This window comes from Schistocerca americana, chromosome 5 (assembly GCF_021461395.2).
Source record: "Schistocerca americana isolate TAMUIC-IGC-003095 chromosome 5, iqSchAmer2.1, whole genome shotgun sequence".
Lineage (NCBI taxonomy): Eukaryota > Metazoa > Arthropoda > Insecta > Orthoptera > Acrididae > Schistocerca > Schistocerca americana.
In genome coordinates, this window is record NC_060123.1 from 653,387,574 (window position 1) to 653,414,123 (window position 26,550).

At 43.9% G+C, this 26,550-nt stretch overlaps 1 protein-coding gene across 1 annotated transcript in view; it reads right to left on the reverse strand.

The window, feature by feature from the left end:
• Positions 1–26,550, reverse strand: part of LOC124615806 (junctophilin-1) — an 873,471-nt gene that overhangs the window by 227,055 nt on the left and 619,866 nt on the right. Inside the window, exons 6-7 of the mRNA XM_047143946.1 lie at positions 25,992–26,110; positions 17,651–18,090 (exon numbers count right to left, since the gene is read on the reverse strand). Of these exons, the coding sequence (XP_046999902.1) occupies positions 17,651–18,090; positions 25,992–26,110 (559 nt within the window). The remainder of the gene's footprint in view (positions 1–17,650; positions 18,091–25,991; positions 26,111–26,550) is intronic.

Consider the following 26,550-nt stretch of genomic DNA (forward strand, 5'->3'; position numbering starts at 1 on the left):
ATTACTACACTAGCATTTTAATGCGCATTAAATCATTCTTACAAATCGATACATAAGGCAACAAGAAACTAAAGGTTATCAAATTACCTGACATTAATTCTGCAGACTACAACACAACTTTTGTACTCTAATTAACAATACAGTTAACGTACTAAATTTTGTTTAAATTGTATCAACGTACTATAAGTTAACTTTTTTCAGTACACAATCATTGCTCGACACAGTCCAGCAGCAAAAAAAGAAGACTGGACTACACGCAGCGGCGAGTAACAAACAATGTGGCCACTCGCAACTATGTTTTTTCTCCTGCGCTGCGGGTTGTGGGGTCATCTTGTTCTCTAATCCTGCTGTTTTATGAGACTGGCACACTTGTTTTGCGTTTAATTACGTTCAACATACCATGACTGTGTCACGTGCGCGTAGCTATTGTACTGCATACTCCATCAGGAATATTAACTACTTTATAATCGAAGTTTACCGAAAACGAACGAGATTAAGCAAAAAAATAAAATTATCCGGATATGTTACGCCGTGTTTGAAGAAGTGAAGTCACAAAATATCGCCCACAGAACTTACTCACTGCCATAATAAATTTAATTCCTCTTCAAAACAATAGGTAGGGTTCATTCCAAAATGTTAATTTAAAACATATAGAATTAAGACTTAAAAATCAGATTCCTTGGTTTTTCCCGGATTTTTAAAGACGGGCAAAAATCCCTGTTATTTCCCGGTTTTTTTAAGATTCTTGGTGCGGTAGACACCCTGCTATAAGCGATATACCAATTCCAAGAGTTCTGAGGTAACTTTCGGAGAGTACAATTACACGAAACTAAGAGTCTCGAATGTGGGAAGAAATTTCAGAAAATTCCAACCTGCAACCTGCGTTTAACGCAGGATACTTTCCAGTGCCTTGCGTTGGGGCCTGTCGATACGGATGCGTTTGCATACCGACCATGGTGACTGCAGAGAACATTTCAGCTAGAAAAGGTCACTCGTTCACAGGCTGACCATACCCACTGCCAGTAACTCCAACACTGTTCCAGAGATCTTAGGTAGCACTGGAAAATAAAAGAACGTTGAGTAAAGACGACATTATGGCAACGACCCTCTACCAAGAAAATAATAAGAGGTAGACTGTCTTTCTCGATTGGTAGCAGAATCGACTCAAGGCAACAGCATTTTCCCCAATTATATACTAGCATAGCCATTCTCTCCAGACGTATCACCACAATTTCAGTGAACAACGGACGTGCATGACCTCGACCACTCAGCCTATGATACAATATGTTTGTTATGACGTTGACATACCAACATAATTGTTTGAAAATGTATTTAGTGTGGCGTATGATACCAGACGGATTGAATGCATTTTCATATTGTTCTGTTCCACTTTGCTTTGACCTCTTTACTGATATGCCGCATCTGCACTTTGAAGACTGAGCAGTTGTGCAAAATTATGAGGTCAGTGAAAAAAGTTTGTTGTTCAGATGTTAAATATTTGTGCTTTTCGTCGTATTATATCGATGTTTTGTTTCTTCGTCTTACCACAGTTCCTCTCTTAGAGCTTGAATTCAATTTCGTCTCTTGGTATGACGCGCAGTTTTGAATGCGAATAGCTCATTCGCTGTTTTTGGGATGTGCGATTTATATTCTGACCACATTTTCGTGCGGCTTTGAGCGTTCGAGGTCAGGAACTTTATTTTAGGTGAAATGCCGATAATAGTTAGCGCTCATTTCGATTTCATATCCCGAAAATTGGGACGTTCTCAAAGTTGTGACACTTTTTTGCTATTGATGTTCTAAAATCACACACAAGGACTTTTCAAATTTTCAGACGTATGCTTTTAAAATTATGTAATTTTCTAAATAGGAATTTGTTTCAAGTGAGGCTGCAGCGAGTGGTACTGTAAACATATTATTGTTATTATTATTATTATTTAATGTTATATTTTAATATTTAATACATTATTACTATAGCTGTTATTGATATTACAGTGTGGGGAGCAGGGGGAGAAAGCACAAGCTGTGAGACACCGCCCGGAAGACAACAGGGAAACCGCGGTTTTCGGGATATCGTATGTAGCAAACACAAGCTACGTTTTCGAGAGATTTATGTTTTCAGGATCTGCGCTGGCAGTGACTGAGACGGTCGTTTTCTTGTAGGTGGGTCCCGGTGTCTGAGCTGGGACCCGGTGCTGGGGCGAGGCGAGTGGAGGTCAGTGCTGTACAGCGGTTTGCCCGCTGCCTCGTGGCAGTTCTGTTTTAAAGGGAGGCCGGCCTCACAGCTGACACCGCCCACGCTGTGCGCGGGGCCGCGCCGCCCACGCACCCGGCCAGCAGCGGGACACCTGTTGGCGCTGCGAAGGCCACCGGCGTGGGTGTGGCTGCGGCTGCCGCCCCAGCTGAGGCTCGGCGTGTGGGCGTGGCTGCGGGTGTGGGGTTGTTGTGACGGCGGCCACCGCCTCTGCGTTAATACCGCCAGCTCCATCTGCAACGTCTCTCCCCTAGTACTTGACACAACGCGGCTATTTCCAGGAGCCAAAAATGAACCAACCGAGTCAGCACTGACACTCCAGTTCAAAACATTGTCCTTTCGACGATATCCGACCACGCCTTCTAGGTGCTTCAAACCATTTTTTTTTCAGGCAGTGTACTTCTGGATGCCATAGCAGCTGACCTTTCTTCTGAAACAGTCGCTGCAACTTTTTTTTTCTGAAGTTTAAAGCAATATTTGAAGGCCCCATCTAATTTAAGAAAGTTTTATTTCCCGGTGCCAAACTCCTTCTGGTATAAATTTTGCGACGTTCCTGAGTCACAGTCATACAATATTTTTTGAGAGAATACACCGTTGTTTGACTGTATATTTCTGTACATTTCTAGTGTACAATCTAAATTTCGGCTTTCACGCCATTACCGAATATATTGATCTTAGACCATTACCGTATTTTGCTGTGTACTGTGCAGGATGACAAATACGCAGTTCAGCAAGTTTGTTCAACTGTGAATTTGTCATCCTGCACAGTACACAGCAAAATACGGTATGGTGTAAAAAGATCGTTGTACTCGATAACGGCGTGAAAGCCTAGGTCTAGATTGTACACAAGTAATATACAGACATATACAGTCAAATGGCGGTGTATTCTTTCAAATAATCCTTCTGGTATCTTTCTTGTTTCGGGTACCGTGTCTATTTTCACTTCGTAGACGGGAGGATTCTTCGACTTTTTCCAGAACAGTGTCGTGTCCAGTTCTGGTGTTATCGTTTCGTTATTCTTATTTCTACTACTCTTCATCATAGTCATCTTTGCTTTGTTTACCTCTTAGTCATATTATAAACTAACTATACTGTACCGAGCGAGGTGGCGCAGTGGTTAGCACACTGGACTCGCATTCGGGAGGACGACGGTTCAATCCCGCGTCCGACCATCCTGATTTAGGTTTTCCGTGATTTCCCTAAATAGCTCCAGGCGAATGCCGGGATGGTTCCTTTGAAAGGGCACGGCCGACTTCCTTCCCCATCCGCCCCTAATCCGATGAGACCGGTGACCTCGCTGTCTGGTCTCCTCCCCCAAAAACCAACCAACCAACCAACTATACTGTTCATTTCTTTCATCATACGTTGCCGGCCGCGGTGGTCTCGCGGTTAAGGCGCTCAGTCCGGAACCGCGCGACTGCTACGGTCGCAGGTTCGAATCCTGCCTCGGGCATGGATGTGTGTGATGTCCTTAGGTTAGTTAGGTTTAAGTAGTTCTAAGTTCTAGGGGACTGATGACCACAGAAGTTAAGTCCCATAGTGCTCAGAGCCCTTTTAACCATTTTTTCATTATACGTTTTAACTCTTCCTGTCGGCTATCCTTAATGTCTACGCAGTCTGCAAACCTTCACATTGTTGCCTGTTTCCCTTGCACACCCATTCGTCCTCTGTAATTTTCTTTCACTTTCTTCAGTGCTTCTTCGGCGCGCAATTTGATTAAGTGTGATGATAAACTCCAATCCTGTCTTAGACCATTATTACCTCGATCTTTCCACTATTATTATTCCTACTTGTGAGCTGTAGATGTTTTGTAGAGGATTTCATTTCGGTTCTGAACGGGAAGAAATGCGCTCACGGATGGTTTTCTCCCTTTCGGAGCTTCGGCACAATGATAGTGATGTATTTTGCTTCTATTTTTTCATCTCAGAAATACATCATTTGCCTTTACACTTACGGAACCTAAAGTAGGCGTCTCGTTACCTTTTCTACTCTACTTTTGCGGATAACTTTGTTAAATGTCATAAGCTTCCTCTTCTTGTGTCATATTCTTCAGTTCTCCCTTGTAAATGATGTTTTGTGATGCAGGTTGGTATTTCTATGCTGGAAAGTTGAATACTGTTTTCGCCTCTCTTAATTTTTGAGTCACACCGAAATCTACTTATGTCAGTTGTTGATGACAGCTGAATGATACTGTACCTGTCTGTAGCGTTTGCTAGGTGCCACGCAAGTACACGATGGTTCAGTTAGCCGTCGCGGCGTCCTGAGCATTGCTGTCTTCAAGTTTCTCTCCTTGCTGAGTGGTTCGGCCACCCGTGACGAGTGAGGCACCAGACTGTCGCTTTGCAATGCGTCGAAGTATTGGTTCAACAATTTTTTTAATGTGTGCGCAGCGTAGTTTCAGGCCTCGCTCACTTTCTGTGTCGCCAGAATCATGAGCCACGCCCAATAAGGAAACAGAGCACTTGCCGCCCGCCGAGGGACATATACATTACCTATCGGCACGTGGTCCACATCCCAGCTGTTTACTACAAATACGCCAACATGTCAGTGGCTGTGGAGCAGTCGGCACGCTGGATCACATTGTCTGGGAGTGCGACAACAAGTAATTCGTTACAGGGCAAACAGAAACTTCGTTGGTAATATACCATTCCATAGCACAATAAGGAATGAGGAACTGAGGCATAATCTGAACTTGCTGAGAGCCAAATGTCGGATTACGAAGTGCAAGCCTACATGGGCGACACACGACCAATAAGAGGGCATGCATCATGAAAACGAGATGCACCACGGGAGAAGACCCAACCACCACTTCCTCGCTAGAGCACTGAGGAGATGAGCCTTACAGATGACCAGGAGGGGCAACCACCTCTCTCCTGCACTCTACACCTTGAGTGGCATCACATCACAGCACCTCTGAATCCCCAGTTATATTCAGCAGATGCTAACAACCCAGAAAAAATCCGAAAATTTTTGTTTCTGACGGCAACTGCGAAGTGTGGTATGGTGTAGTGCTGTGTAGTATACTACAGGTTATAAATTATAAAATTCGTGAAGTAACAAGGGGTTCAGAACAAAAGCATCGTAGCATGTACCTTCGGCCTTCCGGAGAATCATATAACACATGTGTAGAGTTGTTTGATACGAGGTGTGAGGACTTTTCCAATTTCTCGATGTTTTTACTTATTTTACTCCCTTTAAACAGCATAATCCTGAGACGTGCCAACACATTTGAAATTTTGTGTTAGGATATGATGTGTTATACAAAAGTTGATTTGTTTTAGCATCTACATAAAAGACTAAAATCTGTTCGCTGTCAGTGTGGTTGCTATCTAGCGTTTTCTAAAGATATTTAGCTGTCTCCTTTGTTCATACTTGCAATGTTTAAAGATACATTCTTCAGCTTCTGGGTCAGTTCTGAATTCTGTTAAGGTGTTGGAACCCTCCAATCCTAAAATTCTTAACGTTTTGGAACACATAGTGCAGTCTCGTTCATATCCACTTACACGTATCCTCCTTTAATATTGTCGTTAAGTCATTATTTTCTATTTTTTTTATTAATTTTTATTTAGTATGTTATTTTCTACCTTTACATTTATTCGTAAGCAGATGTTAATTACAGAGCAGTCATGCTTGCTAACTCAAGGAACATCAGAATCAACCACGCGAATGTGTGAAAAATCTCTTGTTTGAAGTTACGTGGACTCAGTCTATTAAAGGGGGTCATCGTTGCGGCATATACACTGACGGACCACAGATGTGAGGCTTGTGCTCCTGCACAGGGCGGAGATGCTTTCTACGGTATAACTTTATTCGTGAGGTTCTGTTTCACCCAAGGACAGGTCAACGAAAGAGAGGGAATGATGAAAAACTAACTATACTTCTGCATCGTATATCGGATCCTTTAACCAAATTAATTCCAACTCTATATCAACAGGGTTGATTCCGACATAGTTTTAGTGCGGTTCGCGGAAAGCACTTAAGGGTGACGCTGCGGTTACTCGTTATTCTCTCACCCTATCCGACCAAGAACGAGTTCCGCCCGTAATGCTGTCTGTGTCGATACTAATCTTCCTCCTCAGAAATTCGACGGACCAGGCCTTTACGCAGCTATTTACAGTTGTCTGCGTGTATGACATGTCGAGTATACGGGTTCTTTTATAATAACATGGAGGGAGGGGAAAGGGGGGGGGGGAGGGCAGATGAAAACGTACCCATTTACAAAACCAGTTTCCAGAAAACCGCATGTATCTACATCTGCAACTACGTACATACTTCGCAAGCTAGCGTCAGGTGTACGGCGGAGGGTACCGTGTATTACTGTTAGTCATCCATTCGCAAAAGGAGCGAAGGAAAAACGACTGTCTACATGCTTCCGTACGAGCCCTAATTTCTCTTGTGTTGTCTTCGCGGTCCTTACACATATTTACATTGCGGCAGTAGAATCGTTCAGTAGTTAGCAGCAAATATCTGTTCACTACAGGTTCTCAATAGTGTTTCGCGAGAAGATCCATCTGAGATCACGAAATACTCCCGTGTTCGAATCTCGGTAACAAGTCAAGCAGCATGCTTCTAAATTGCCTCGATGTCTTCTTTTAATTTTACCTTATACGAATCCCAAATACTCGAGCAGTACTCAGGAATAGTTTGGACAAGTGTTCTGTACGCAGTCTCCTTTGCGGATGAGCTACTTTCCCGAAACTCTCCCAACAAACCGAAGCCGACTATTCGCCTTCCCTGCTGACGTTTTTAGGTGCTCGTTCCATTTCATATCGCTTTACTACTTTACGAGTAGATATTTAATCGAGGTGACTTTGTCAAGCGGCACACCACTAATACTGTATTCCAACACTACAGGATTGCTTTTCTACTAACCTGCATTACTTATGTTTTTCCTGCCAGTCATCAAAATAACTAGAAATTTTGTCCAAATTATCGTGAACCCTCCCGCAGTCGCTCATTGACGACACCTTCCCGTGCACCACAGCGTCATCAGCAAACAGCCACAGACTGCTAATCACCATACCTGTCAGATAATTTATGTTTATAGGGCGCAAGAGCGGTCATACCACACTCCACCGGGGTGGGGTGCTCTTAACGATATCCTTGTCTCCCGTGAACTCTCGCCGTCCAAGACAACATACTGGGTTCTATTACTTCAGGGAACCACACCGTGGTTCAGGTCAAAAAAGATCGATTTTCGATTTTGATCGTATTTCGATGGATTAAGGTTTTATTTAAGTACTCTGGAAAGGATTCTGCTGAAAATTTTTTTTTCGAGCATTTAAAGAGCATTTTCCTACCACGTGTGTTTATGTGCCACGCCCACTTTTCTGCCACCCACTTTTCTGCATATATTTTAGATCTTTACATCCCCTACACTGCACGTTAGGGATTTTTTTTACTCCCGAGTGTGTTGGCTATCCGTGGAATGCAACGTTAGGTATTCATTCGTTTCTGCTGTTTGTAAACAACACGCTTTCAAACACGCGGTTTGTTTTGTTCAAGTGTGATTGTAGTTGTTATAGAAAACTTGCAGGTATACTGTGGGCAGGCAATTAGGAGAAATAAAGAAAATCTGGAGGCAATGAAGAGAGACGTTTGGGCCATATTCTTCCATAAGTCCTCTACTGATGATAAGCCATGTCATGGATTGTGTCCATCAGGAGAAAATTCGTGCTGCAAATACAATAGGGCTCAGGCAACTGGAGAATTTTATTCTCACCAGCATTTTCTTCCTGCTACTGTTATTACTGCAATTAAACCTATTTTCAGAAACTTGGCTCATCCTGACCTTCTAAGGAAATGTCTGCATGGGCAGACACAGAAACATCATAATTTGGAACCGCCTTCCTAAAACTGTATTTGTAGGCATGCATATAATGAAACTAGGAGTTCATGATGCTGTTATTACATTCAGTTGTGGTAATATTGGAAAGTGTTGTGTACTGAAAAAGCTGGGAATTAATCCTGGTGAAAATATGATGACTGGGCAGCAACATTGCGATAAAATGAGGATAGCGAATGCAGACAGGTCTGCATCTAATATGGCCAAGAAAGCAAGACAAACATCCAGGAAGGTGAAAAATCAGCTGGAAGACCTGCTAGAGGCCAAAGAAGGACCATCATATGCAGAAGGACTGTTTTAATTAACTGTAAGCAACAAGTTTCAAAAGTTTCTTCTTTAAAGTCAATTTCCCACAAACTAAAATTTTCAGTACATATGTCCCCTTATATCAGAAACTATCATAGATAAAAGAATGAAATTTTCAGAGACTGTGCATAACATAGAAATCCACCTCTGGTACTACATTCATTAATATTCCCCCATTAGGAAGTTCACAAAAAATATTTTCTGCAGAAAAGACTTAATATTTTTTGTTAATAAATTTAAAAAAGTATTTCTTAAAAGCTATAAAATGGATAAAGTAGATTTTAGTACAGTTAACTCTATTAGCATCATGTAATATACAGTAAAAATATTAAGGTCCTGCATCAAATAGTTTTTTTCAGACATGGGTCAAATACTTGCCTATATTAACATGTGTTAGATAGGCAGGGTGTGGTGCTCTTAAGATACCTTCGAGTCACTCACGTATCTGGGAATCTATTCCGTGTGTTCAGACTTTCGTTACCAGTCGGCAGTGGGGCACCGTGTCCTACTTTCTGTACCGAGACGAATGTTGATGTGGTGTGTTCTTATCGTTTCACGACTTTTCTCACATGTACCTTATTATCTTTGTAGCCCACTAGCGACAGTGATTTTATGTGACCATAGCTAAATATGACCACCAACTAAAGACAGCACAGGGCATACATAACCCAAATCGCTGTCTATAATGACACAAAAACTCACTCCACTTTGGTAGCGAGCACAAGAGGTGAAAGCAGGTACATACAGAATGACATGAGAGGTTTCCTCATTTACAGAGATGCCGCAAGAAAACTGTGGTAAAATGAAATATAACTTAAAAGCACTCCGGGGCCAAGCAAGCGTAGTTTCAGCGATAGTTTGAGGTGTCTAGTAGGGCCCGTTACCAGATACAAATGACAAGCAAACAATTTTTTAAACAGACGCCACGAAGGATAACTAAACGAGCCGCGGGAGCTTTGGACTGAAACTTCCACGTAATGACAGCAAGAAATACGCTCCTTTCTGAGACGTAATTTAAGTTTCTAAAACTACGAGAAATGAGCGCGTGTAGGTTTGAACAGATTCCCAAAGTTATTCATTGCAAAAATGAGTATAACTTCTGTTTCCTGCGGAATTAGAATACCAATTACATTAAAAGAGCTTAAACTTATTCAGAAAGGAGCATCTTTATCGATAAGTAACTCGTACCATCATAAATCCGTGTAACTAACGATATGCGTTATCAATACTTTCCATATTCGTCTAATCCATTAGAACCACTCTACCCACGAAACCACAACATGGAGGTGATTTTTAATGTAAAAGAAGAAATGCTGTGCTTAACGCGTGCAGAGGAAATACAGAGCAACGATTTGCATTCTCGATGGAATCTAAATTCAGATTAAGCATAGATGAGGTGTCTGGCTGTCATCGGCGAGAAGGTCTGGGTGATAAAGTGAGAGAAAAGTTTCCACATTGGCGGAGAAAGAGCAGAAATATATTTCTGTTTGTTTCAAGAGGTAATGGTACGTAATACAATTAAAGCACTAAGCGGATAAGATCGTATTTTTTTTTAGATCGCTTCTAAGGTACATTGACGGCTTATTACATTAGCATATGACTTGACCGCTTCTCCTGCAACTAAATCAAGTAAATTATTGGCACTTCCTGGAAGATTAGAACCGTGTACCGGTCCGGACCCTAGCCTTTTGCGGGCAGTTCACTCACTTGCTATAACAGCTTAAACTGTGCAGAAGACACGGGACATATTTTGTGAGGTTTACAAAGAAGTGGATAGGGTTGAAGCTGTGAGGATTGCCGTGAATTGTGGCTGGCCAGCTCACTCGCTAACACCACTGCCCGCCACGCACGGTCCTGAGTTCGAGTTCAGGCCCGGCACACAGTTTTAATGCGTCGGGCAATTTTCAAAACAGTGCACAGTGGCAGATCCAGTCTCATGTAAATTATTCTTTCTAACTGTAATCAGGTTTCATTACGTGATTTATTGTATACGTATACAGCTAATATAAATTTTAATGTTGAGTTAAGCACTAACATGTTTCGCTGTTATCACCAATCGTATAAAATAGTATTTCTGTGTACTGCACGCCACTTACAGGTAAGAAAGAATGGTTAGATCAAGCAATGGAAAATCCACGATGGAATAATGACAATGTTATGAAAGGACAGTTGCTCCTCACCATACAGCGGAGATGATTCTCATATAGGTACAACAAAAGGACTGTCAAACAAAACTTTCGGCCAAACAGGCCTTTTCATAATATTGTCAAGGAATGGCTAGAGATTTACATTTCCTCAGTAGTTACTGATTATGACACTACCATTAGCTCAACTAGACAAGGGTTAGGGACGGTGTGTCCGAGGGCGGTTTAAGGAACCAGCCGAGAAGTGATTTAGTGAAATATCGAGAATCACGAAGTTACAAGTCTGCTCGTGGATTTTAACTCCACTGCCCTTCATTACGAGTCCAGCACCTGAACTACTGGTTCAGCTCGTTCAGTGGCTACATGCGGCAAAGAAAACGCATGTGTAAGTTAGGACTTAGATCTAGCAACTGGTACCACATACATAATTAAGGCGATGACGGACAACGATCCCATCGGTGCAGATGAAGAACAAGTTCGAACTCTTACGGGAATTGGCGAAATGTCACGAATAATGTGGCAAATGAGCAGGGGCGTTAGGCCTACATCAGTAGTGTGTTGTGGTACAAGTTGAGAATCTGGTTAGGATGGGAGGGAAGGCGTGCTTGAATAGTCCGTGCGGTTGTGGTGACCTCAGTGTCCGGATGGTGTAGCGGTCAGCACATCTGCCTGATAAGCAAGAGATCAGGGTTCGATTCCTGGTCCGTCACAAATTTTCAACTAGCCCTATTGATATAAATCAATGTCCACTGGCGGCTACTGTGTTTGATTCCTATGTGTCTCGTTCATACTGGCTACAGGATCAAAATGGATTCGATTTTTTTTCCGGACAGACACCATATATGTACTTGTTCTCGTGTTAAGTATCTGCAGAATGCATGACAACGCCGATACTCGATATTGTCGGCGAGGATAGCTGACAGCTAACAACCGGGAAACAAAAGCCCGTGAGTGGAACGAACTCACCGTGCAAATTGAACTACAGCAAGCGGAGCGTCCGTACCCACGTACATACGCGCACGGCAATATACTCTCCACGCAGCTAACGAATGAGCACGCAACTCTCGGCACGAGCGCAAGGCTAGAGCCGTAGTGGGTTGACTCACAGAATACCGAAATAAGAGAAGTGCAGATCACAGAAACAGAACTACAGCAGCACTTCAAGTGGCGTGGCTCTGAACTTTGAATATCGGAAATGTGGCGCGGAAATCCGTGTGATTGCTTTTCGAAATACGGTAGCAGAAGATTGTATTTTTCATTTATACTTTGTGGGTGGGTCTGGTAGTCTAGTGGTAAAGAGTATTTGTAAAGAGTATTTGTAAAACCCAATCTTGCAACTTTTGACCTGTGGTTGTTATCAACGGGAAATTGTTTCTGATTACGACCTTCTTGTGGGTAGTGCACTTTTTGAATTGCATGAAATATTTCAATTGCATATATTCCTCGGATTTTGCTTAATTTTTGCTCTCGTCCGTAAAAATTGTGTGGAGTAAATGACTCCATGCCAACCGCCTTGCCGCAATTGTAATACCGGTTCGCGTCAGATGACCAAAGTTAAGCGCTGTCGGGCTGGGCTACCACTTGAATGGGTGAATATCCGGTCTGCTGAGCGCTGTTGGCAAGCGGGGTGCACTCAGCCCTTGAGAGGCAAACCGAGGATCTACTTGACTGAGAAGTAGCGGCTCCGGTCTCGTAAACTGACATACAGCTGTGAGAGCGGTGTGCTGAGCACATGCCCCTCCATCTACGCATCCGGTTACGCCTGTCGGTTGAGGATGACACGGCGGCCGGTCGGTATCGTTGGGCCTTCCAAGGCCTGTTCGGACGGAGTTCGGAGACTGCTTATGAATCCATGTCTAAAATGCTCAATTTAAATGCACTGTCAGCATATTGTTCATATTTTGTCTTATTTTTGATACCATCCATTTTTCGTACTCTCACGTATAATGGAGGCCACCGATGTTTTCATTGAAGTCTGCTAAAATGTACTGTTTGTAGTACTTGTAACTAACGTGTGAAAAACTTTGAGCATTTGGAAGGAAGAATAATTTAGTCACCAAGACTATAAAGCATTGGGCCTACTCATCTACATCTGCATCCATAGTGTGCAAGACTCTGTGAAATGCATAGGGCTCAGTGGCAAGAAGCAACATCATGCAAGGCATTTCGTGACAATAACGTATAATACAAGCTATATACTTACAGTACGTTTAAATCGAGGAGTTAACGCTAAAATTCATCAGCAATAAGACATACATATTAGTTTACAGAATACTACGCAACGAAAGCAGCTTCTGTTTTATTAAACAAACAAAAATCTGGAATCATTTTCACCTCAAAATATTAAGGATGCGAGAACACAATCAAAATACAAGTAACACATTTACAACGCAATTCGGAGTCTGTAATATATGCGAGGAGCCGTAATCAGAAGCACACTGTGGTGAAACCAACTTCTGTTAACTATGAAACGAAAACAAACATGGAAGACTAAAAATGAGCCCATCAGAAAGCGAGATGATAAACTTGCAGCGCTCCAGGTGGCGTGGCAGCGAACCGAGGGAGTGTTACCAAAAGTCCCTATATGAGTTTCATCCATGTGCTACTCCGCTTACTGCCGCCCGCAAGTAAACATGTCCTTCAGCGGCTCAGCCCGTATGACGCGACACGTGCGCCTTTTGTGGCAGGTGTATGAACTACTCCACTTTTCTGCCCATGTCAGTTCGTCTGCCTCTATCGGGACGCCTGTTGGCAGGGATACTAAAGTCTGAAATTATTTGTTAGGAAATTACCTGGGAATTATCTGATGCGACGTGTTGTGCGCATTTAATGGAACTCATCTTTCTGTGAGTCATGGAGTTAATGTTCATGTACTTAAGAATGGTTAATTTCCAAAGTATATAAACTGGCAACGTTTTTAGCGCCTCATATGTTAATGGTTTCATGGTTTATGGGCAAAATATTTGCATCTCCATAGCCGGGTGGCCAGCGTGCTTAACTCTTACGTGGAGGGCTCAGGTTCAATTTCGGATACTGCCACAGATTTTTCCCTGGTGGGAGAATGTGTAATGCGGTACAGGAAGGCTCTTGAGACTAGCTAAGGATCTACTTGAAGGTGAAATGGCGGCTCCAAGGTCTGTAAAGGTGACAACGGCGGGGAGAGTGCCGTGCTGACGACGACGTCGCTCTATCATGCATCAAAATTCAAAGACGCCACATGGCAGAGCATGAGACGGTGCCCGGCCAGCGCAGCGTGATTCTCTGAGGCGATAGGGTATGCAATACGACAGAGCTGTGATAAAAGCCGCGCGACACGACGCTCAAAATGGCTCTGAGCACTGTGGGACTCAACTGCTGTGGTTCAAAATGGGTCAAATGGCTCTGAGCACTACGGGACTTAACATCTATGGTCATCAGTCCCCTAGAACTTAGAACTACTTAAACCTAACTAACCTAAGGACATCACACAACACCCAGACATCACGAGGCAGAGAAAATCCCTGACCCCGCCGGGAATCGAACCCGGGAACCCGGGCGTGGGAAGCGAGAACGCTACCGCACGACCACGAGATGCGGGCAACTGCTGAGGTCATCAGTCCCCTAGAACTTAGAACTTAGAACGACTTAAACCGAACTAACCTAAGGACATCACACACATCCATGCCCGAGGCAGGATTCGAAGCTGCGACCGTAGCAGCAGCGCGGCTCCGGACTGGAGCGCCTAGAACCGCACGGCCACCGCGGCCGGCCCACACGACGCTCACTCGCGTTCCTACTAGAGCGGTGTGGCAAGCAACAAGACACGTGAATAATCACGTTTCTGCCTCTGTTTCATTCGTGTGCTCTTCGGAAAAGGGCGTTGTTGTAGCTTATCATTATTTAAAACTCAGAAAACTGAAAAAACGAGAAACATACTGGCAACACCCACAGAATGCCATAAATGTTAAACGTAATTCGGCTGTTGTTTCTCGTGAGCTCTCCCAATACAAATCCAAAGTCGATTAACTCTACCGAATAAGTCCAGACTAGGGTTGTAAAACTACTGTATGGTCTTGTACACTACCATAAGCAAGCGTAGACTACTGTAATTTTCGTAGTAGCTTTGGTCAGTTAAGGTTGTACCCTCGTTACCTGTATGTTGGGTGTGTTGAATACTTTCGACGTTATCTCATAACGATCGCTTTCTTTACGCATGCGATTAATGTCTTACTAGATTCTCCCTAAAGACCGGAAGCCGTGAAACGTCTTCGTGTTCAGTCAGGAGGTATGAAGGGCTGGGTAACCTAAGAAACATTTTTGTTTCACGCAGTTATCCTGCTGTCTGTTACTTAAGAATAAATAGTATCGAAAGGAAACGGGAACTGTCAATGTTTAATTCAGGTTTTATCAAAACATTGTTGATTCCTAACGTGTAATAGAGGGATTTTCTGCTAAAAGTAAAGAAAACAATACAAATATGTCTTACAGCTATCAAATATCGCTTCGATACTTCGTGGAAATTATGTAAAATCTGGTTCAGTTATTCTTAAACAACTGTAAGGATTTAACAGTAACTACAGGAAACTCTTGCCTTCGCTCATGATGAAGAACGTTTTATTGAGTACAAAATAATAACAATAATTTTATATATTATTTTATGTTTGTGCATGTAAACTGTACTTGGAACAAAAGTAATTGCTCTGCTTACTTAAAAGCGCAGCCGTTACGGAATAAACTAATAATTTACTACTTATAAAATGCAATTTATATTCTGTAATACGCAATTAACTAACAGTGAATGGTGTGCGGTTCTAATTATGTGTAAAACAATCAAATAAACAGACTAACAAAGAGAAGTCGTCAACTCACAGTTTCTCTGTTACACCTTCATCTACGTTTCTTTCGCTACGGATTCTACCAACACTATCATTTACTACGTCATTTTTGTAGTGTACCGAAACTATCAAACCGTGGTTTTGGTAGAGCGCAACTCTAATCCAGAAAGTTTCCACTTTTGGAGCTTCTACTATGGTGTACTCTGAGAAAGTAGGACACAAATTTCGACTAATGTTTCTCCTGCTGATAAGCTATTCATTACAATGAAGTAGGTAGATGCAAGTGTTTGAGTGACATTAAAACAGCCACTATCAAAAGTTTATCCTTAGTAAGATCACCTTATCTGGTACGTTAACCCATGTGGCACACAAATAAATAAAAGTTAAAAGCTAGTAACCGTTTTCCACAACTATTCAGTTCCGCAAGGTAGTGTCAGTTTCAGCTTGAGGTGTATTCAGAAGAAACATTGCTGGATTTGCAGTGAGATTAGTCACTATCGATGGTACACCAGGAGGTGGTGAGCTCTGTTCAGGCGCAGACATCTTTCCAACCCTAAAGCACATGTGTGAGTGAACCACGTTTCACACCAACTATGAGAAATATCGAAAAGAAAATCAGTTCATTATCAAGTTCTGATGTGAGACTATAAGAGGCAAAAAATTGTACTTTTTTATTGAGTAGCTTTCTTAAAGTCAAATGAGTATCATAATCGTCAAAATGACGACAGTGTAGAAGAAAGAAAAGATGCAACAAATCGGGAAGAAGATGAAAAAGACAAGAGACACTCCTTTCTTTCCTTACGTGGGCCTACTCTATCCAGCACATTCTGTTCGGAGGGCCGCACCCAATAGCCACGAAAACAAAGTGCCTTTGTTGCAAGATCGATATGAAGCAGTTTATGTTGTGTCAGATCACAATACTGAATCAATGACATACGTTTGTGAGAAAAAGAACAGCGAACAAAATAATGCTGTGATAAAACAGCAGTCAACAGTATAATGAGAGCTACAAACATTACCATGCGATTTCCAGCTAAGTTCCGTGTTATTTAGAATATAATGTGGAAATCCATGCATGTATTTTCATGTGTTTCACTATCATTGCTACACTGTAGCTGCAATGTCGCCACCAGACTGCCGACTCGCAGACCTTCGGCTTCCTGCGGTGCGGTTCGGGACTGTAGCGCCAGGACGCCATCTGGGGAAGTTTCTTAGGGTCCCGTTTTACATTGCGTTACACGAGTCTGGTCTGTGCGTAAGCACTGGATAATGCCACAATAGGCAACAGCATTCCATTAGAAGGCAATTAATTGATTGCATGTGAGCTGCATAGCTCCAATCAGATCTACTGTACCATGTTGTAGAATATTGCGCTGCAATCTGGATCAACAGCCCATACATCAAACTCGTCGATACGCAGTGAACCATACTATGCGCACCACCACAGGAACAATCAGAAATAGTCCAACTTTCTGGCTGCCTATTCTCGGCCACACAGGTCTCCCAGTTTTGCACTGTGAAGCTGTTCTCAAACAGTAGTTTACAAAAATAGCTGACAATCCTTACCTCTGTATAGATGATGACATTCCTACACTCAGTAAAAACAGATTTCGCTCTTGTCACCCACATCTACAAGGTGCAAAATCTCTTGTGGACAACGGATCAAAAATAGCAGACTGATAGACAGAAATAAGGCAGAACAACGCTACCACAAAACAGCTGAGGACGCCCTGCATCTCGACTAGGGCACAGGGGTTTGAAGAGCATTGAAAGATCTGGTCTGCACTCACTAGAATAAGGACAAAGAGTGGAAGAAACGGTGACTTAATGTACAAAAGGAGGTGTTCCTGTTGGCAAATAAGGCATCAGTTGTGTATGTTGAACAGTTGGACATAAGCCTGTGGCCTTCTCTGCCTTGTAAATATGGTAAATTTAATCACTAATAACCGTGACTTTATTTTCTGAGTGTTAAATATCTGTATCAAAGTAAAAAAAAAGTTCTCTTGTGTGACGATATGCGAGCCATATGCTAAAGAGACAAAATAGTGTAACTCCGTAAGTCACAAACTAGTTCGGTTACAACATTGTGAGGACTATGGCGTTGAGTGTGCTTAGTTGTGCACAGCCTGATAGGTAAGCTGTCAGGCAAGATGACGCGATCATCATGCCGCGATCCGCTACGCTAACCAGCATTGTATGCAGACGTCTACTAAATACATTGTTCGTGAAACCTACCCACGAAATAATCCACTCTTGTGAGTCATGTGTCGGAGCTGAGGCCGCTTACCTTGTTGGCCATGGGCTTGTTGTCTGAGGCCTCTGTGGTGATGATGGACGGCTGCTGCTGGCTGTAGGGGTAGTTCTGCTGCTGCTGTGTGTTTGGCTGCTGCTGCTGCTGCTGGCTGCCATACACGTAGTTCTGCTGCGACTGGGAGGGGTTCTGGCCGTACTTCTGCTGCGCCTCGTACTGCTGCTGCTGCTGCTGCTGCTGCGTCGGCTGCGACTGCGGCACCTGGTTGTAGTTGGCGTACTGCTGCTGCTGCTGCTGCTGTTGCTGCTGCTGCTGAGGGCTCGGGTACTGGTTGGGCACCGAGAAGCTCGTCTCGTTCGCCTTGGTCTGCTGCTGCTGCTGCTGGTTGGTCGACGGCTGGTGCAGTATGGACTTCGCAGGCACCGCATCTTCTGGCGGCGGTCGGTATTTGGGGATATACCGAACACGGTCCAGACCTGGCAAACAGGCATCTCTCTGAGAAAGCAACATGGCACAAAACTTTTCTCATCTCGTATTACAAACAGGGTGTACTTCACACATTAATTTAGTGTCACAAGGAGCATGGGTCTCAGAACCACCTGTGTAACAAACAACATTACCTACAGGGTGTTTCAAAAATGACCGGTATATTTGAAACGGCAATAAAAACTAAACGAGCAGCGATAGAAATACACCGTTTGTTGCAATATGCTTGGGACAACAGTACATTTTCAGGCGGACAAACTTTCGAAATTACAGTAGTTACAATTTTCAACAACAGATGGCGCTGCAAGTGATGTGAAAGATATAGAAGACAACGCAGTCTGTGGGTGCGCCATTCTGTACGTCGTCTTTCTGCGGTAAGCGTGTGCTGTTCACAACGTGCAAGTGTGCTGTAGACAACATGGTTTATTCCTTAGAACAGAGGATTTTTCTGGTGTTGGAATTCCACCGCCTAGAACACAGTGTTGTTGCAACAAGACGAAGTTTTCAACGGAGGTTTAATGTAACCAAAGGACCGAAAAGCGATACAATAAAGGATCTGTTTGAAAAATTTCAATGGACTGGGAACGTGACGGATGAACGTGCTGGAAAGATAGGGCGACCGCGTACGGCAACCACAGAGGGCAACGCGCAGCTAGTGCAGCAGGTGATCCGACAGCGGCCTCGGGTTTCCGTTCGCCGTGTTGCAGCTGCGGTCCAAATGATGCCAACGTCCACGTATCGTCTCATGCGCCAGAGTTTACACCTCTATCCATACAAAATTCAAACGCGGCAACCCCTCAGCGCCGCTACCATTGCTGCAGGAGAGACATTCGCTAACGAATAAACCATTCCGCCAGACACGTTGTCAAAGGTTTCGGGTAATTTCATTCAGAGACTACGCCATATTATTGCTACGCATGGTGGATATGTGGAAAATATCGTACTATAGAGTTTCCCAGACCGCAGCGCCATCTGTTGTTGAAAATTGTAACTACTTTAATTTCGAAAGTTTGTCCGCCTGAAAATGTACTGTTGTCCCAAGCATATTGCAACAAACGGCGTATTTCTATCGCTGCTCGTTTAGTTTTTATTGCCGTTTCAAATATACCAGTCATTTTTGAAACACCCTGTATAAACAATGCTGCACAGCTTCAATGTATTTAAAGAATGACATTATGAAACCACCAAATAATCATAAACGTTATTGTATGACTTTGGGCACATTCATAACAGAGTAATATGCTGAGGTGAGAAAAGTCATTGGATAACGATATGCACATATACAGACGGTGGTAGTAACGCGTACGCAAGGTATAAAAGGGCACTGGATTGGTGGAGCAGTCATTTGTACTCAGGTGATTCATGTGAAAATGTGTCTGACGTGATTACGGTCGCACGAATGGAATTAACAGACTCAGAACGCGAAAGAGTAGTTGGAGCCAGACGCATGGGACATTCCATTTCGTAAATCGGTAAGGAAATGAGTATCTGGATATCGACAGAGTCAAGAGTGCCGAGAATACCGACTCTTAACACGGACAACGCAGTCGCCAACGGCCTTCCCTTAAAGACCGAGAGCAGCAGAGATTGCGTAGCGTTGTCAGTGCTAACAGACAAGCAACACTGCGTGAAATGACCGCAGAAATCAATGCGGGACGTAATACGAAGGTATCCATTAGGACGATGAGGCGAAATTTGGAGATAATGGTCTGCTGCAGCAGAAAACCGACACGAGTGCCTTTGCTAACAGCACGACATCGCCTGCAGCGTTTCTCCTGGGCTCGTAACTATATCGGCTAGACCGCAGACCACTGGCAAACGATGACCTGGTCAACTGAGTCCCGATTTCAGCCGGTAATAGCTGATGGTAGTTTTCAGTGTGGCGCAGAGTCCACGAAGCCACGGACGTAGGTTGTCAACAAGGCACTGTGCAAGCTGGTGGTGGATCAATAATGGTGTGGGCTGTGTTTACATGGAATGGACCGGGTCCTCTGGTCCAACTCAATTGATCGTGGATATGTTCGGCTTTTTGGAGACCACAGGCAGACATTCATGGACTTCATGTTTCTAAAGGATGATGGAATTTTCATGGATCACAATCCCCATGTTACTGGACCACAGCTGTTTACGATCGGTTTGAAGAACAGGCCACCCAGACGGCCCGAGACGAATCCCATCAAACGTTTTTGGACGTAATCGTCAGTTCGTGCACAAAATCCCACAACGGCAAAAATTTCTCAATTACGAACGGCTATAGAGTCACAATGGGTGAATTTGTTGTGCAGAGGACTTCCAGCGACTTGTTGAGTCCATGACACTTCGAGTTTCTGCACTACGCCGGGCAAAAGGAGTTCCGACAAGAGATTTTGAGGTATCACATGACTCCTGTCGCCTCGGTGTACACTGTCGAGTTCTGCACGTGTTGACCGCTGGAAAATGTATGATATAACAGTTGTGTCAGAATATGACAGATGCTACAACTAGTAAACAATAGTGTATATGACGCCAGGGAACCTTCCTTAAAGTTTACTTGATGTTAATTCGGGACGAAGATGATCCCTTAAGCAAAACTACTTGTTCCGGAAAAAAATATTAATTGCAACAATTTTTGCTAATTCCACAATGTTGTCCTTTAAACAACATCAGATTTCTTTCTCAACACACGGTACAGGATAATAACGTCATCAGGGATAAAATACAGTGAGTGGAAAGCTATTTATTGTTTGTATCAAAACAAGATTGCAGCTATAAGGATCAAAGAGCAGAGGACAAAGGGAGGTAGCCCTTCTAAATGGAGTGATACAGGGTTGTCGCCTTTTATTCATGTTACTCAGTCTATATACTGAGCAAGCAGTAAAGTAAACCAAGGAGATATTTCCCAAGGGAATTAAAGTTCTGGAAGAAGAACTAAAAATTTTCAACTTTGTCAATGGCATTGTAATTCTGTCAGAAACTGCAAGGGACTTCGAAGAACATTTGAACGGAATGGATTGTTGCAAACATTTTATAAGGTCGACATTAGTAGAAGCAAAGCAAGGCAATGGAGCGTAGTTCACTTAAGTCAGATGACGCTGCGGGAAGTAGATTAGGAAGTGGGACTATAAATAGTAGTACAGAAGTTTTTTGTTTGATGCAAAATTAAAGAGAATATAAAACACACACTGACAATTGCAAGAAAATATTTTCGGAAAAGAGACTTTTTTAACGTTGGATGTAAATGTCAGTTCTTGCGTGTCTTTTCTCGAATTACTTGTTTGGAACGTCGCGTAACGCGGAAGTGTAACACTGACGCAAAATTGTACTGAATATTGCATAGGATAAAGAACGAATAGGTACACAACCGAATCGGAGAGAAAGAGCTTTATCGAACAATTTGACTAAAAGAAAAAAGGTTGATAGGACTCACCCTGGGGCATCAGGAACTTATTAATTTTGTAAACGAAAGAAACGTGGAGGATAGAAACCGTAGAGGGAGACCAAAGCTTGGATATGGACAGCACGTTCAAATAGGTGTATAGTGCAGCAGAGAGGAAGGGATGTACACAGAATGGACACTGATTGCGTTAGCAATACACCTTTCCTTCGAGATTGGCTTTAACATAGGGGGGCTGCGCCAGTTATTCCGCATCAAGAGCAATATAGTTGATCATAATTTTGAACGCATTATTCCTCCATAATTTTTTTCTCAAATGAACGGTGTAGTTATATTAGTGAATTTTTCGAGTGAAGATCTACTCTGTGAGCGCTAACACTATGAAATGTTTCCATTAAAAAAAATAAAAAATAAAAAAAACGAAGTTGATTGCCGAATACCCTCCACCCGTCCACCTCTGCACAGAAAGAGTGCAAAGAGAAAAATAAGTTCCAGAAATAAATTAAAAAATAATACGGATCCTTCCGAATCCGACCAAGGCTTTTGGAAAGCTGCTCCAAACGTAGCTAGGGCAGAACACCGAGCAGCGCGAAGGCTGAGCCCTGACTGTCCTCCACTCGAACGCCGGGAGCGAGCCATCCCCACGACGCGTTCTGAGGTGTGGAGCTGTGGGGATGGCATTCCAAACACTTATATCACGCCCTCCGGGTCAGGACCTAAGAACACACGCAGACGCAATTCTATAGTGAATGGCCGAGTTTATGATCAAATTGACTCCTCTAATGACGACCTTGACATATTACACTAACGAAGACACTGGATCTGGCCCAGGAGACATCGGGGGTGCCAGAAACATTAAAAGTCTGCCCACTACTAACATATCCCCACACCCATACAGGAACTGTGACTGATGGCAGCGTTCCACTCCCGTCCAACAGGCTGCACAGGTTCTTTCCCCAGAGCGCGTGCTTGGCATTATTTCCCCCTGCGCCGAAACAGCTACCTCTTAAAATTTTTATATCTACTACGTCCCACATGGGACCATGTTAATTATTGTAACAGCGAGACATGTGAACATTTGGACATCAGAGACACGCATCCTGTGAAACTAGACAGAAAATTAACCCTTTCGCAGAGGTGATAGTGTAACTTTTTGGGATGGTCACGATGCAAGTGCGGTTGTGGAGTGGCTCCATTTCTCAACAGAAAAATAAAAAAAAGAGACGTGCGTAAGAAGGAGTCCTACAACGACCTACCAATCCAGCTGCATGGTCGAGAGACCATGGAGCAGCATCTTCTACATACAGATCTATCTGTGCAAGCCACTTCGAGTCTATGTAATTAACGAAACGTGCTGCTTTTCTTTGGATCTTCCCTACTTTTCTCTGAGTTCTCTCTTGAACTGATCCCAGACTGACGAGCATTATTCAAATATTGTCGAACGAGGGTTTTGTAAGCTACGTCCTTCATCGGTGCACTACATTTGCTGAGGATTCTTCCATCGAATCTCAGCCTGACGACTGCCTTACATGGGGTTAATTTTATGTGGTATTTCCACTTTAAATCGCTCCATACGAATAGTCTAATTTATTTATCGGATGAGATTGCCTCCAGTGATTGTTCTGCAACTGAGTAAACATTCAATGATGGGTGTTTCTGCCTATTTATACGCACTACAACTGTTTATGTCGGTCACTTTTCTAGCCATGTGATTTCTCTGTATGCATGATACTCGTAAAACCACATGGAACTTGAGTTATATACATGTTTATTCTTATTAACGTTCAAAAATCCATGAGGCGACATAGATAAGGTTGAGACATGTAATCTGATATAAGAGCCTGGGATCGCAAATGTCGGGAAATACCCCAAAAATGGATGACAAATGTTGAACACGTGACGTCACCAGATGACGTACCTCGGCACAAGTGCAGTGGTTGGAAGTGTCGATCCTATCCTCGCCGATGGGGAACAGTGCTACATGTCGCTCCGGTAGGATACCCTGCTTTCGTTCTTGCATTATCCGTGTGAGACAGTAGCGCTCACGGTAGCGGTAACACAGGACTACGATGAATCGGTTAACACTTACGAAAACAGAGTAGTGTGATGGAGTGATTGGTAGCACTGCCCCCTACCAGCGAGAGCAGAATCGACAAGACCAATCGCTGCACGTGCGGCGAGGTACGTCATCTGGTGACGTCATTTGTTCAACTTTTGTCATCTACTTTTAAGGTATTACCCGACATTTGCGGTCCCATGCGCCTCATATTAAGTTACGTGTCCCAGCGTCATCTTCAGCGCTTCGCGGTTATTTAAACGTTTATAAGAATCACCCCTGTATATTATGAAAAGTAATAATCCTGTAATACTTCTGTGGGACAAGTCTGAAGTTGCTTCAATACTCTGTTCTGTTTCTTAGAAACTCTTCAACCCAATCACATAGCTGTTCTGACATTCCGTATGCCCGTATTTTATTCATTAGGCCGCAGTGCGGAATCGTATCGAACGCCTTACAGAAGTCAAGGAACACGGCATCTACCTGCACGCCGGTATGTACTGCTTTCTGGATCTGTGAGCTGGGTTTCACACGATCGTTGCTTTCGGAACCGATGTTGATTTCTACAGAGGACATTTTGGAGCTCCAGAAATGGCAATAATACGCGAATATGAAATAACAGTAGGACGTCAGAGATACAGTCTTATAGTTTTGTGCGTCTATTCGACGACCCTTCTAGAAAACGGGCAAGCGGAATTTTTCCAATCACTAGGAACGCTTCGGTCCTTCAGCGCCCTGCGGTACAATGCCGCAAGACTATGACCACGGTCTTTCGCGTACTCTACGTACACTACTGGCCATTAAAACTGATACACCAAGAAGAAATGCAGATGATAAACAGGTATTCATTGGACAAATATATTATACTAGAACTGACATGTGATTACATTTACATGCAATTTGGGTGCACAGATCCTGAGAAATCAGTACCCAGAACAACCAACTCTGGCCGTAATAACGGCCTTGATGCGCCTGGGTATTGAGTGAAACAGAGCTTGGATGGCGTGTACAGGTACAACTGCCCATGCAGCTTCAACACGATACAGTTCATCAAGAGTAGTGACTGGCGTATTGTGACGAGCCAGTTGCTCGACCACCATTGACCAGACGTTTTCAATTGATGAGAGATCTGGAGAATGTGCTGGCCAGGGCAGCGGTCGAACATTTTCTGTATCCAGAGAAGCCCGTACAGGACCTGCAACATGCGGTCGTGCATTATCCTGCTGAAATGTAGGGTTTCGCAGGGATCGAATGAAGGGGAGAGCCACGGGTCGTAACGTCCACTGTTCAAAGTGCCGTCAATGCGAACAAGAGGTGACCAAGATGTGTAACCAATGGCACCCCATACCATCACGCCGGGTGATGCGCCAGTATGGTGATGACGAATACACGCTTCCAATGTGCGTTCACCGCGATGTCGCCAAACACGGATGTGACCATCATGATGCTGTAAACAGAACCTGGATTCATCCGAAAAAATGACGTTTTGCCATTCGTGCACCCAGGTTTGTCGTTGAGTACACCATCCAAGGCGCTCCTGTCTGTGATGCAGCGTCAAGGGTAACCGCAACCATGGTCTCCGAGCTGATAGTCCATGCTGCTGCAAACGTCGTCGAACTGTCCATGCAGATGGTTGTTGTCTTGCAAACGCCCCCATCTGTTGACTCAGGGATCGAGACGTGGCTGCGCGATCCCTTACAGCCATGCGGATAAGATGCCTCTCATCTCGACTGCTAGTGATATGAGGCCGTTGGGATCCAGCACGGCGTTCCGTATTACCCTCATGAAGCCACCGATTCCATACTCTGCTAACAGTCATTGGATCTCGACCAACGGGAGCAGCAATGTTGCGATACGATAAACCGCAGTCGCGATAGGCTACAATCCGACCTTTATCAAAGTCGGAAACGTGATAGTACGCATTTCTCCTCCTTACACGAGGCATCACAACAGCGTTTCACGAGGCAACGCCGGTCAACTGCTGTTTGTGTATGAGAAATAGGTTGGAGATTTTCCTCATGTGAGCAGGTTGTAGGTGTCGCCACCAGCGCCAACCTTGTGAGAATGCTCTGAAAAGCTAATCATTTGCATACCACAGCATCTTCTTCCTGTCGGTTAAATTTCGCGTCTGTAGCACGTCATCTTCGTGGTGTATCAATTTTAACGGCCAGTAGTGTAGATCATACTGATATCATGTCAGCTCTAGTGGTCTTTCGTCTACAGAGGAAAATCACAAAGAGCTGAAAGTGATGGATAATCGAATGTTCCTTATTCATTTGAAGTGGTCATCACCACCCGCACGAACTGTTATACCAGCACACACTGTCATAATGTTTGCCAGCGATTCTGCAATTTTACGACTATGGTTAGTAAAGACAGGAGGAGGGTACGGTGACCTGAATACGGGCAATGTGAGGGAGCGGTGTGGTGAGTCAGATTCGCGGCCCCCGCCGCACGCTTACCGGGCTGCTGGAAGTCCGGCGCGAACTGGCGCGCCGTCTCGCGGGCGATGTCCGAGTCCTCCCTCGCGTGCTCCGCCGCCATGTCCGCCAGCTCCGCCTTGCCGCGCGCCGTCGCCGTCCTGCGCACAAAACACGGCCACACTCACCACCCACTCACATCGCTGCAAGCTGTGGGAAGCTATACACACACTCCTTCGTCCACCGTCAACAACAACTCGCATCTACTGTAGCCCCCGTCGCAAAGATTATGGCCCTCTCTCAACGTCGTCCCCTTCATAACCCTACGGTCAAACTTGCACGCCTCTCTGTTCACACGCAGCACTCAGAAATGCACATTATCTACCTGAAATGACTTACGCCAGTGAGACTTCAAATTTGAAAACCACTGACAAACTCCGCGGCACGCAGGGTATAATGATTTGATGCTTTCTGGGAATTACCAGGGGAGACAGGAAAACAAAAGAGACCAGAGCCCGAGACGTAATTATTAATGAAACGAAAGTGAAATGTTAAAGGGTGAGGCATGTAATTTACCGAAAGGAATACGGAACTTCTTATG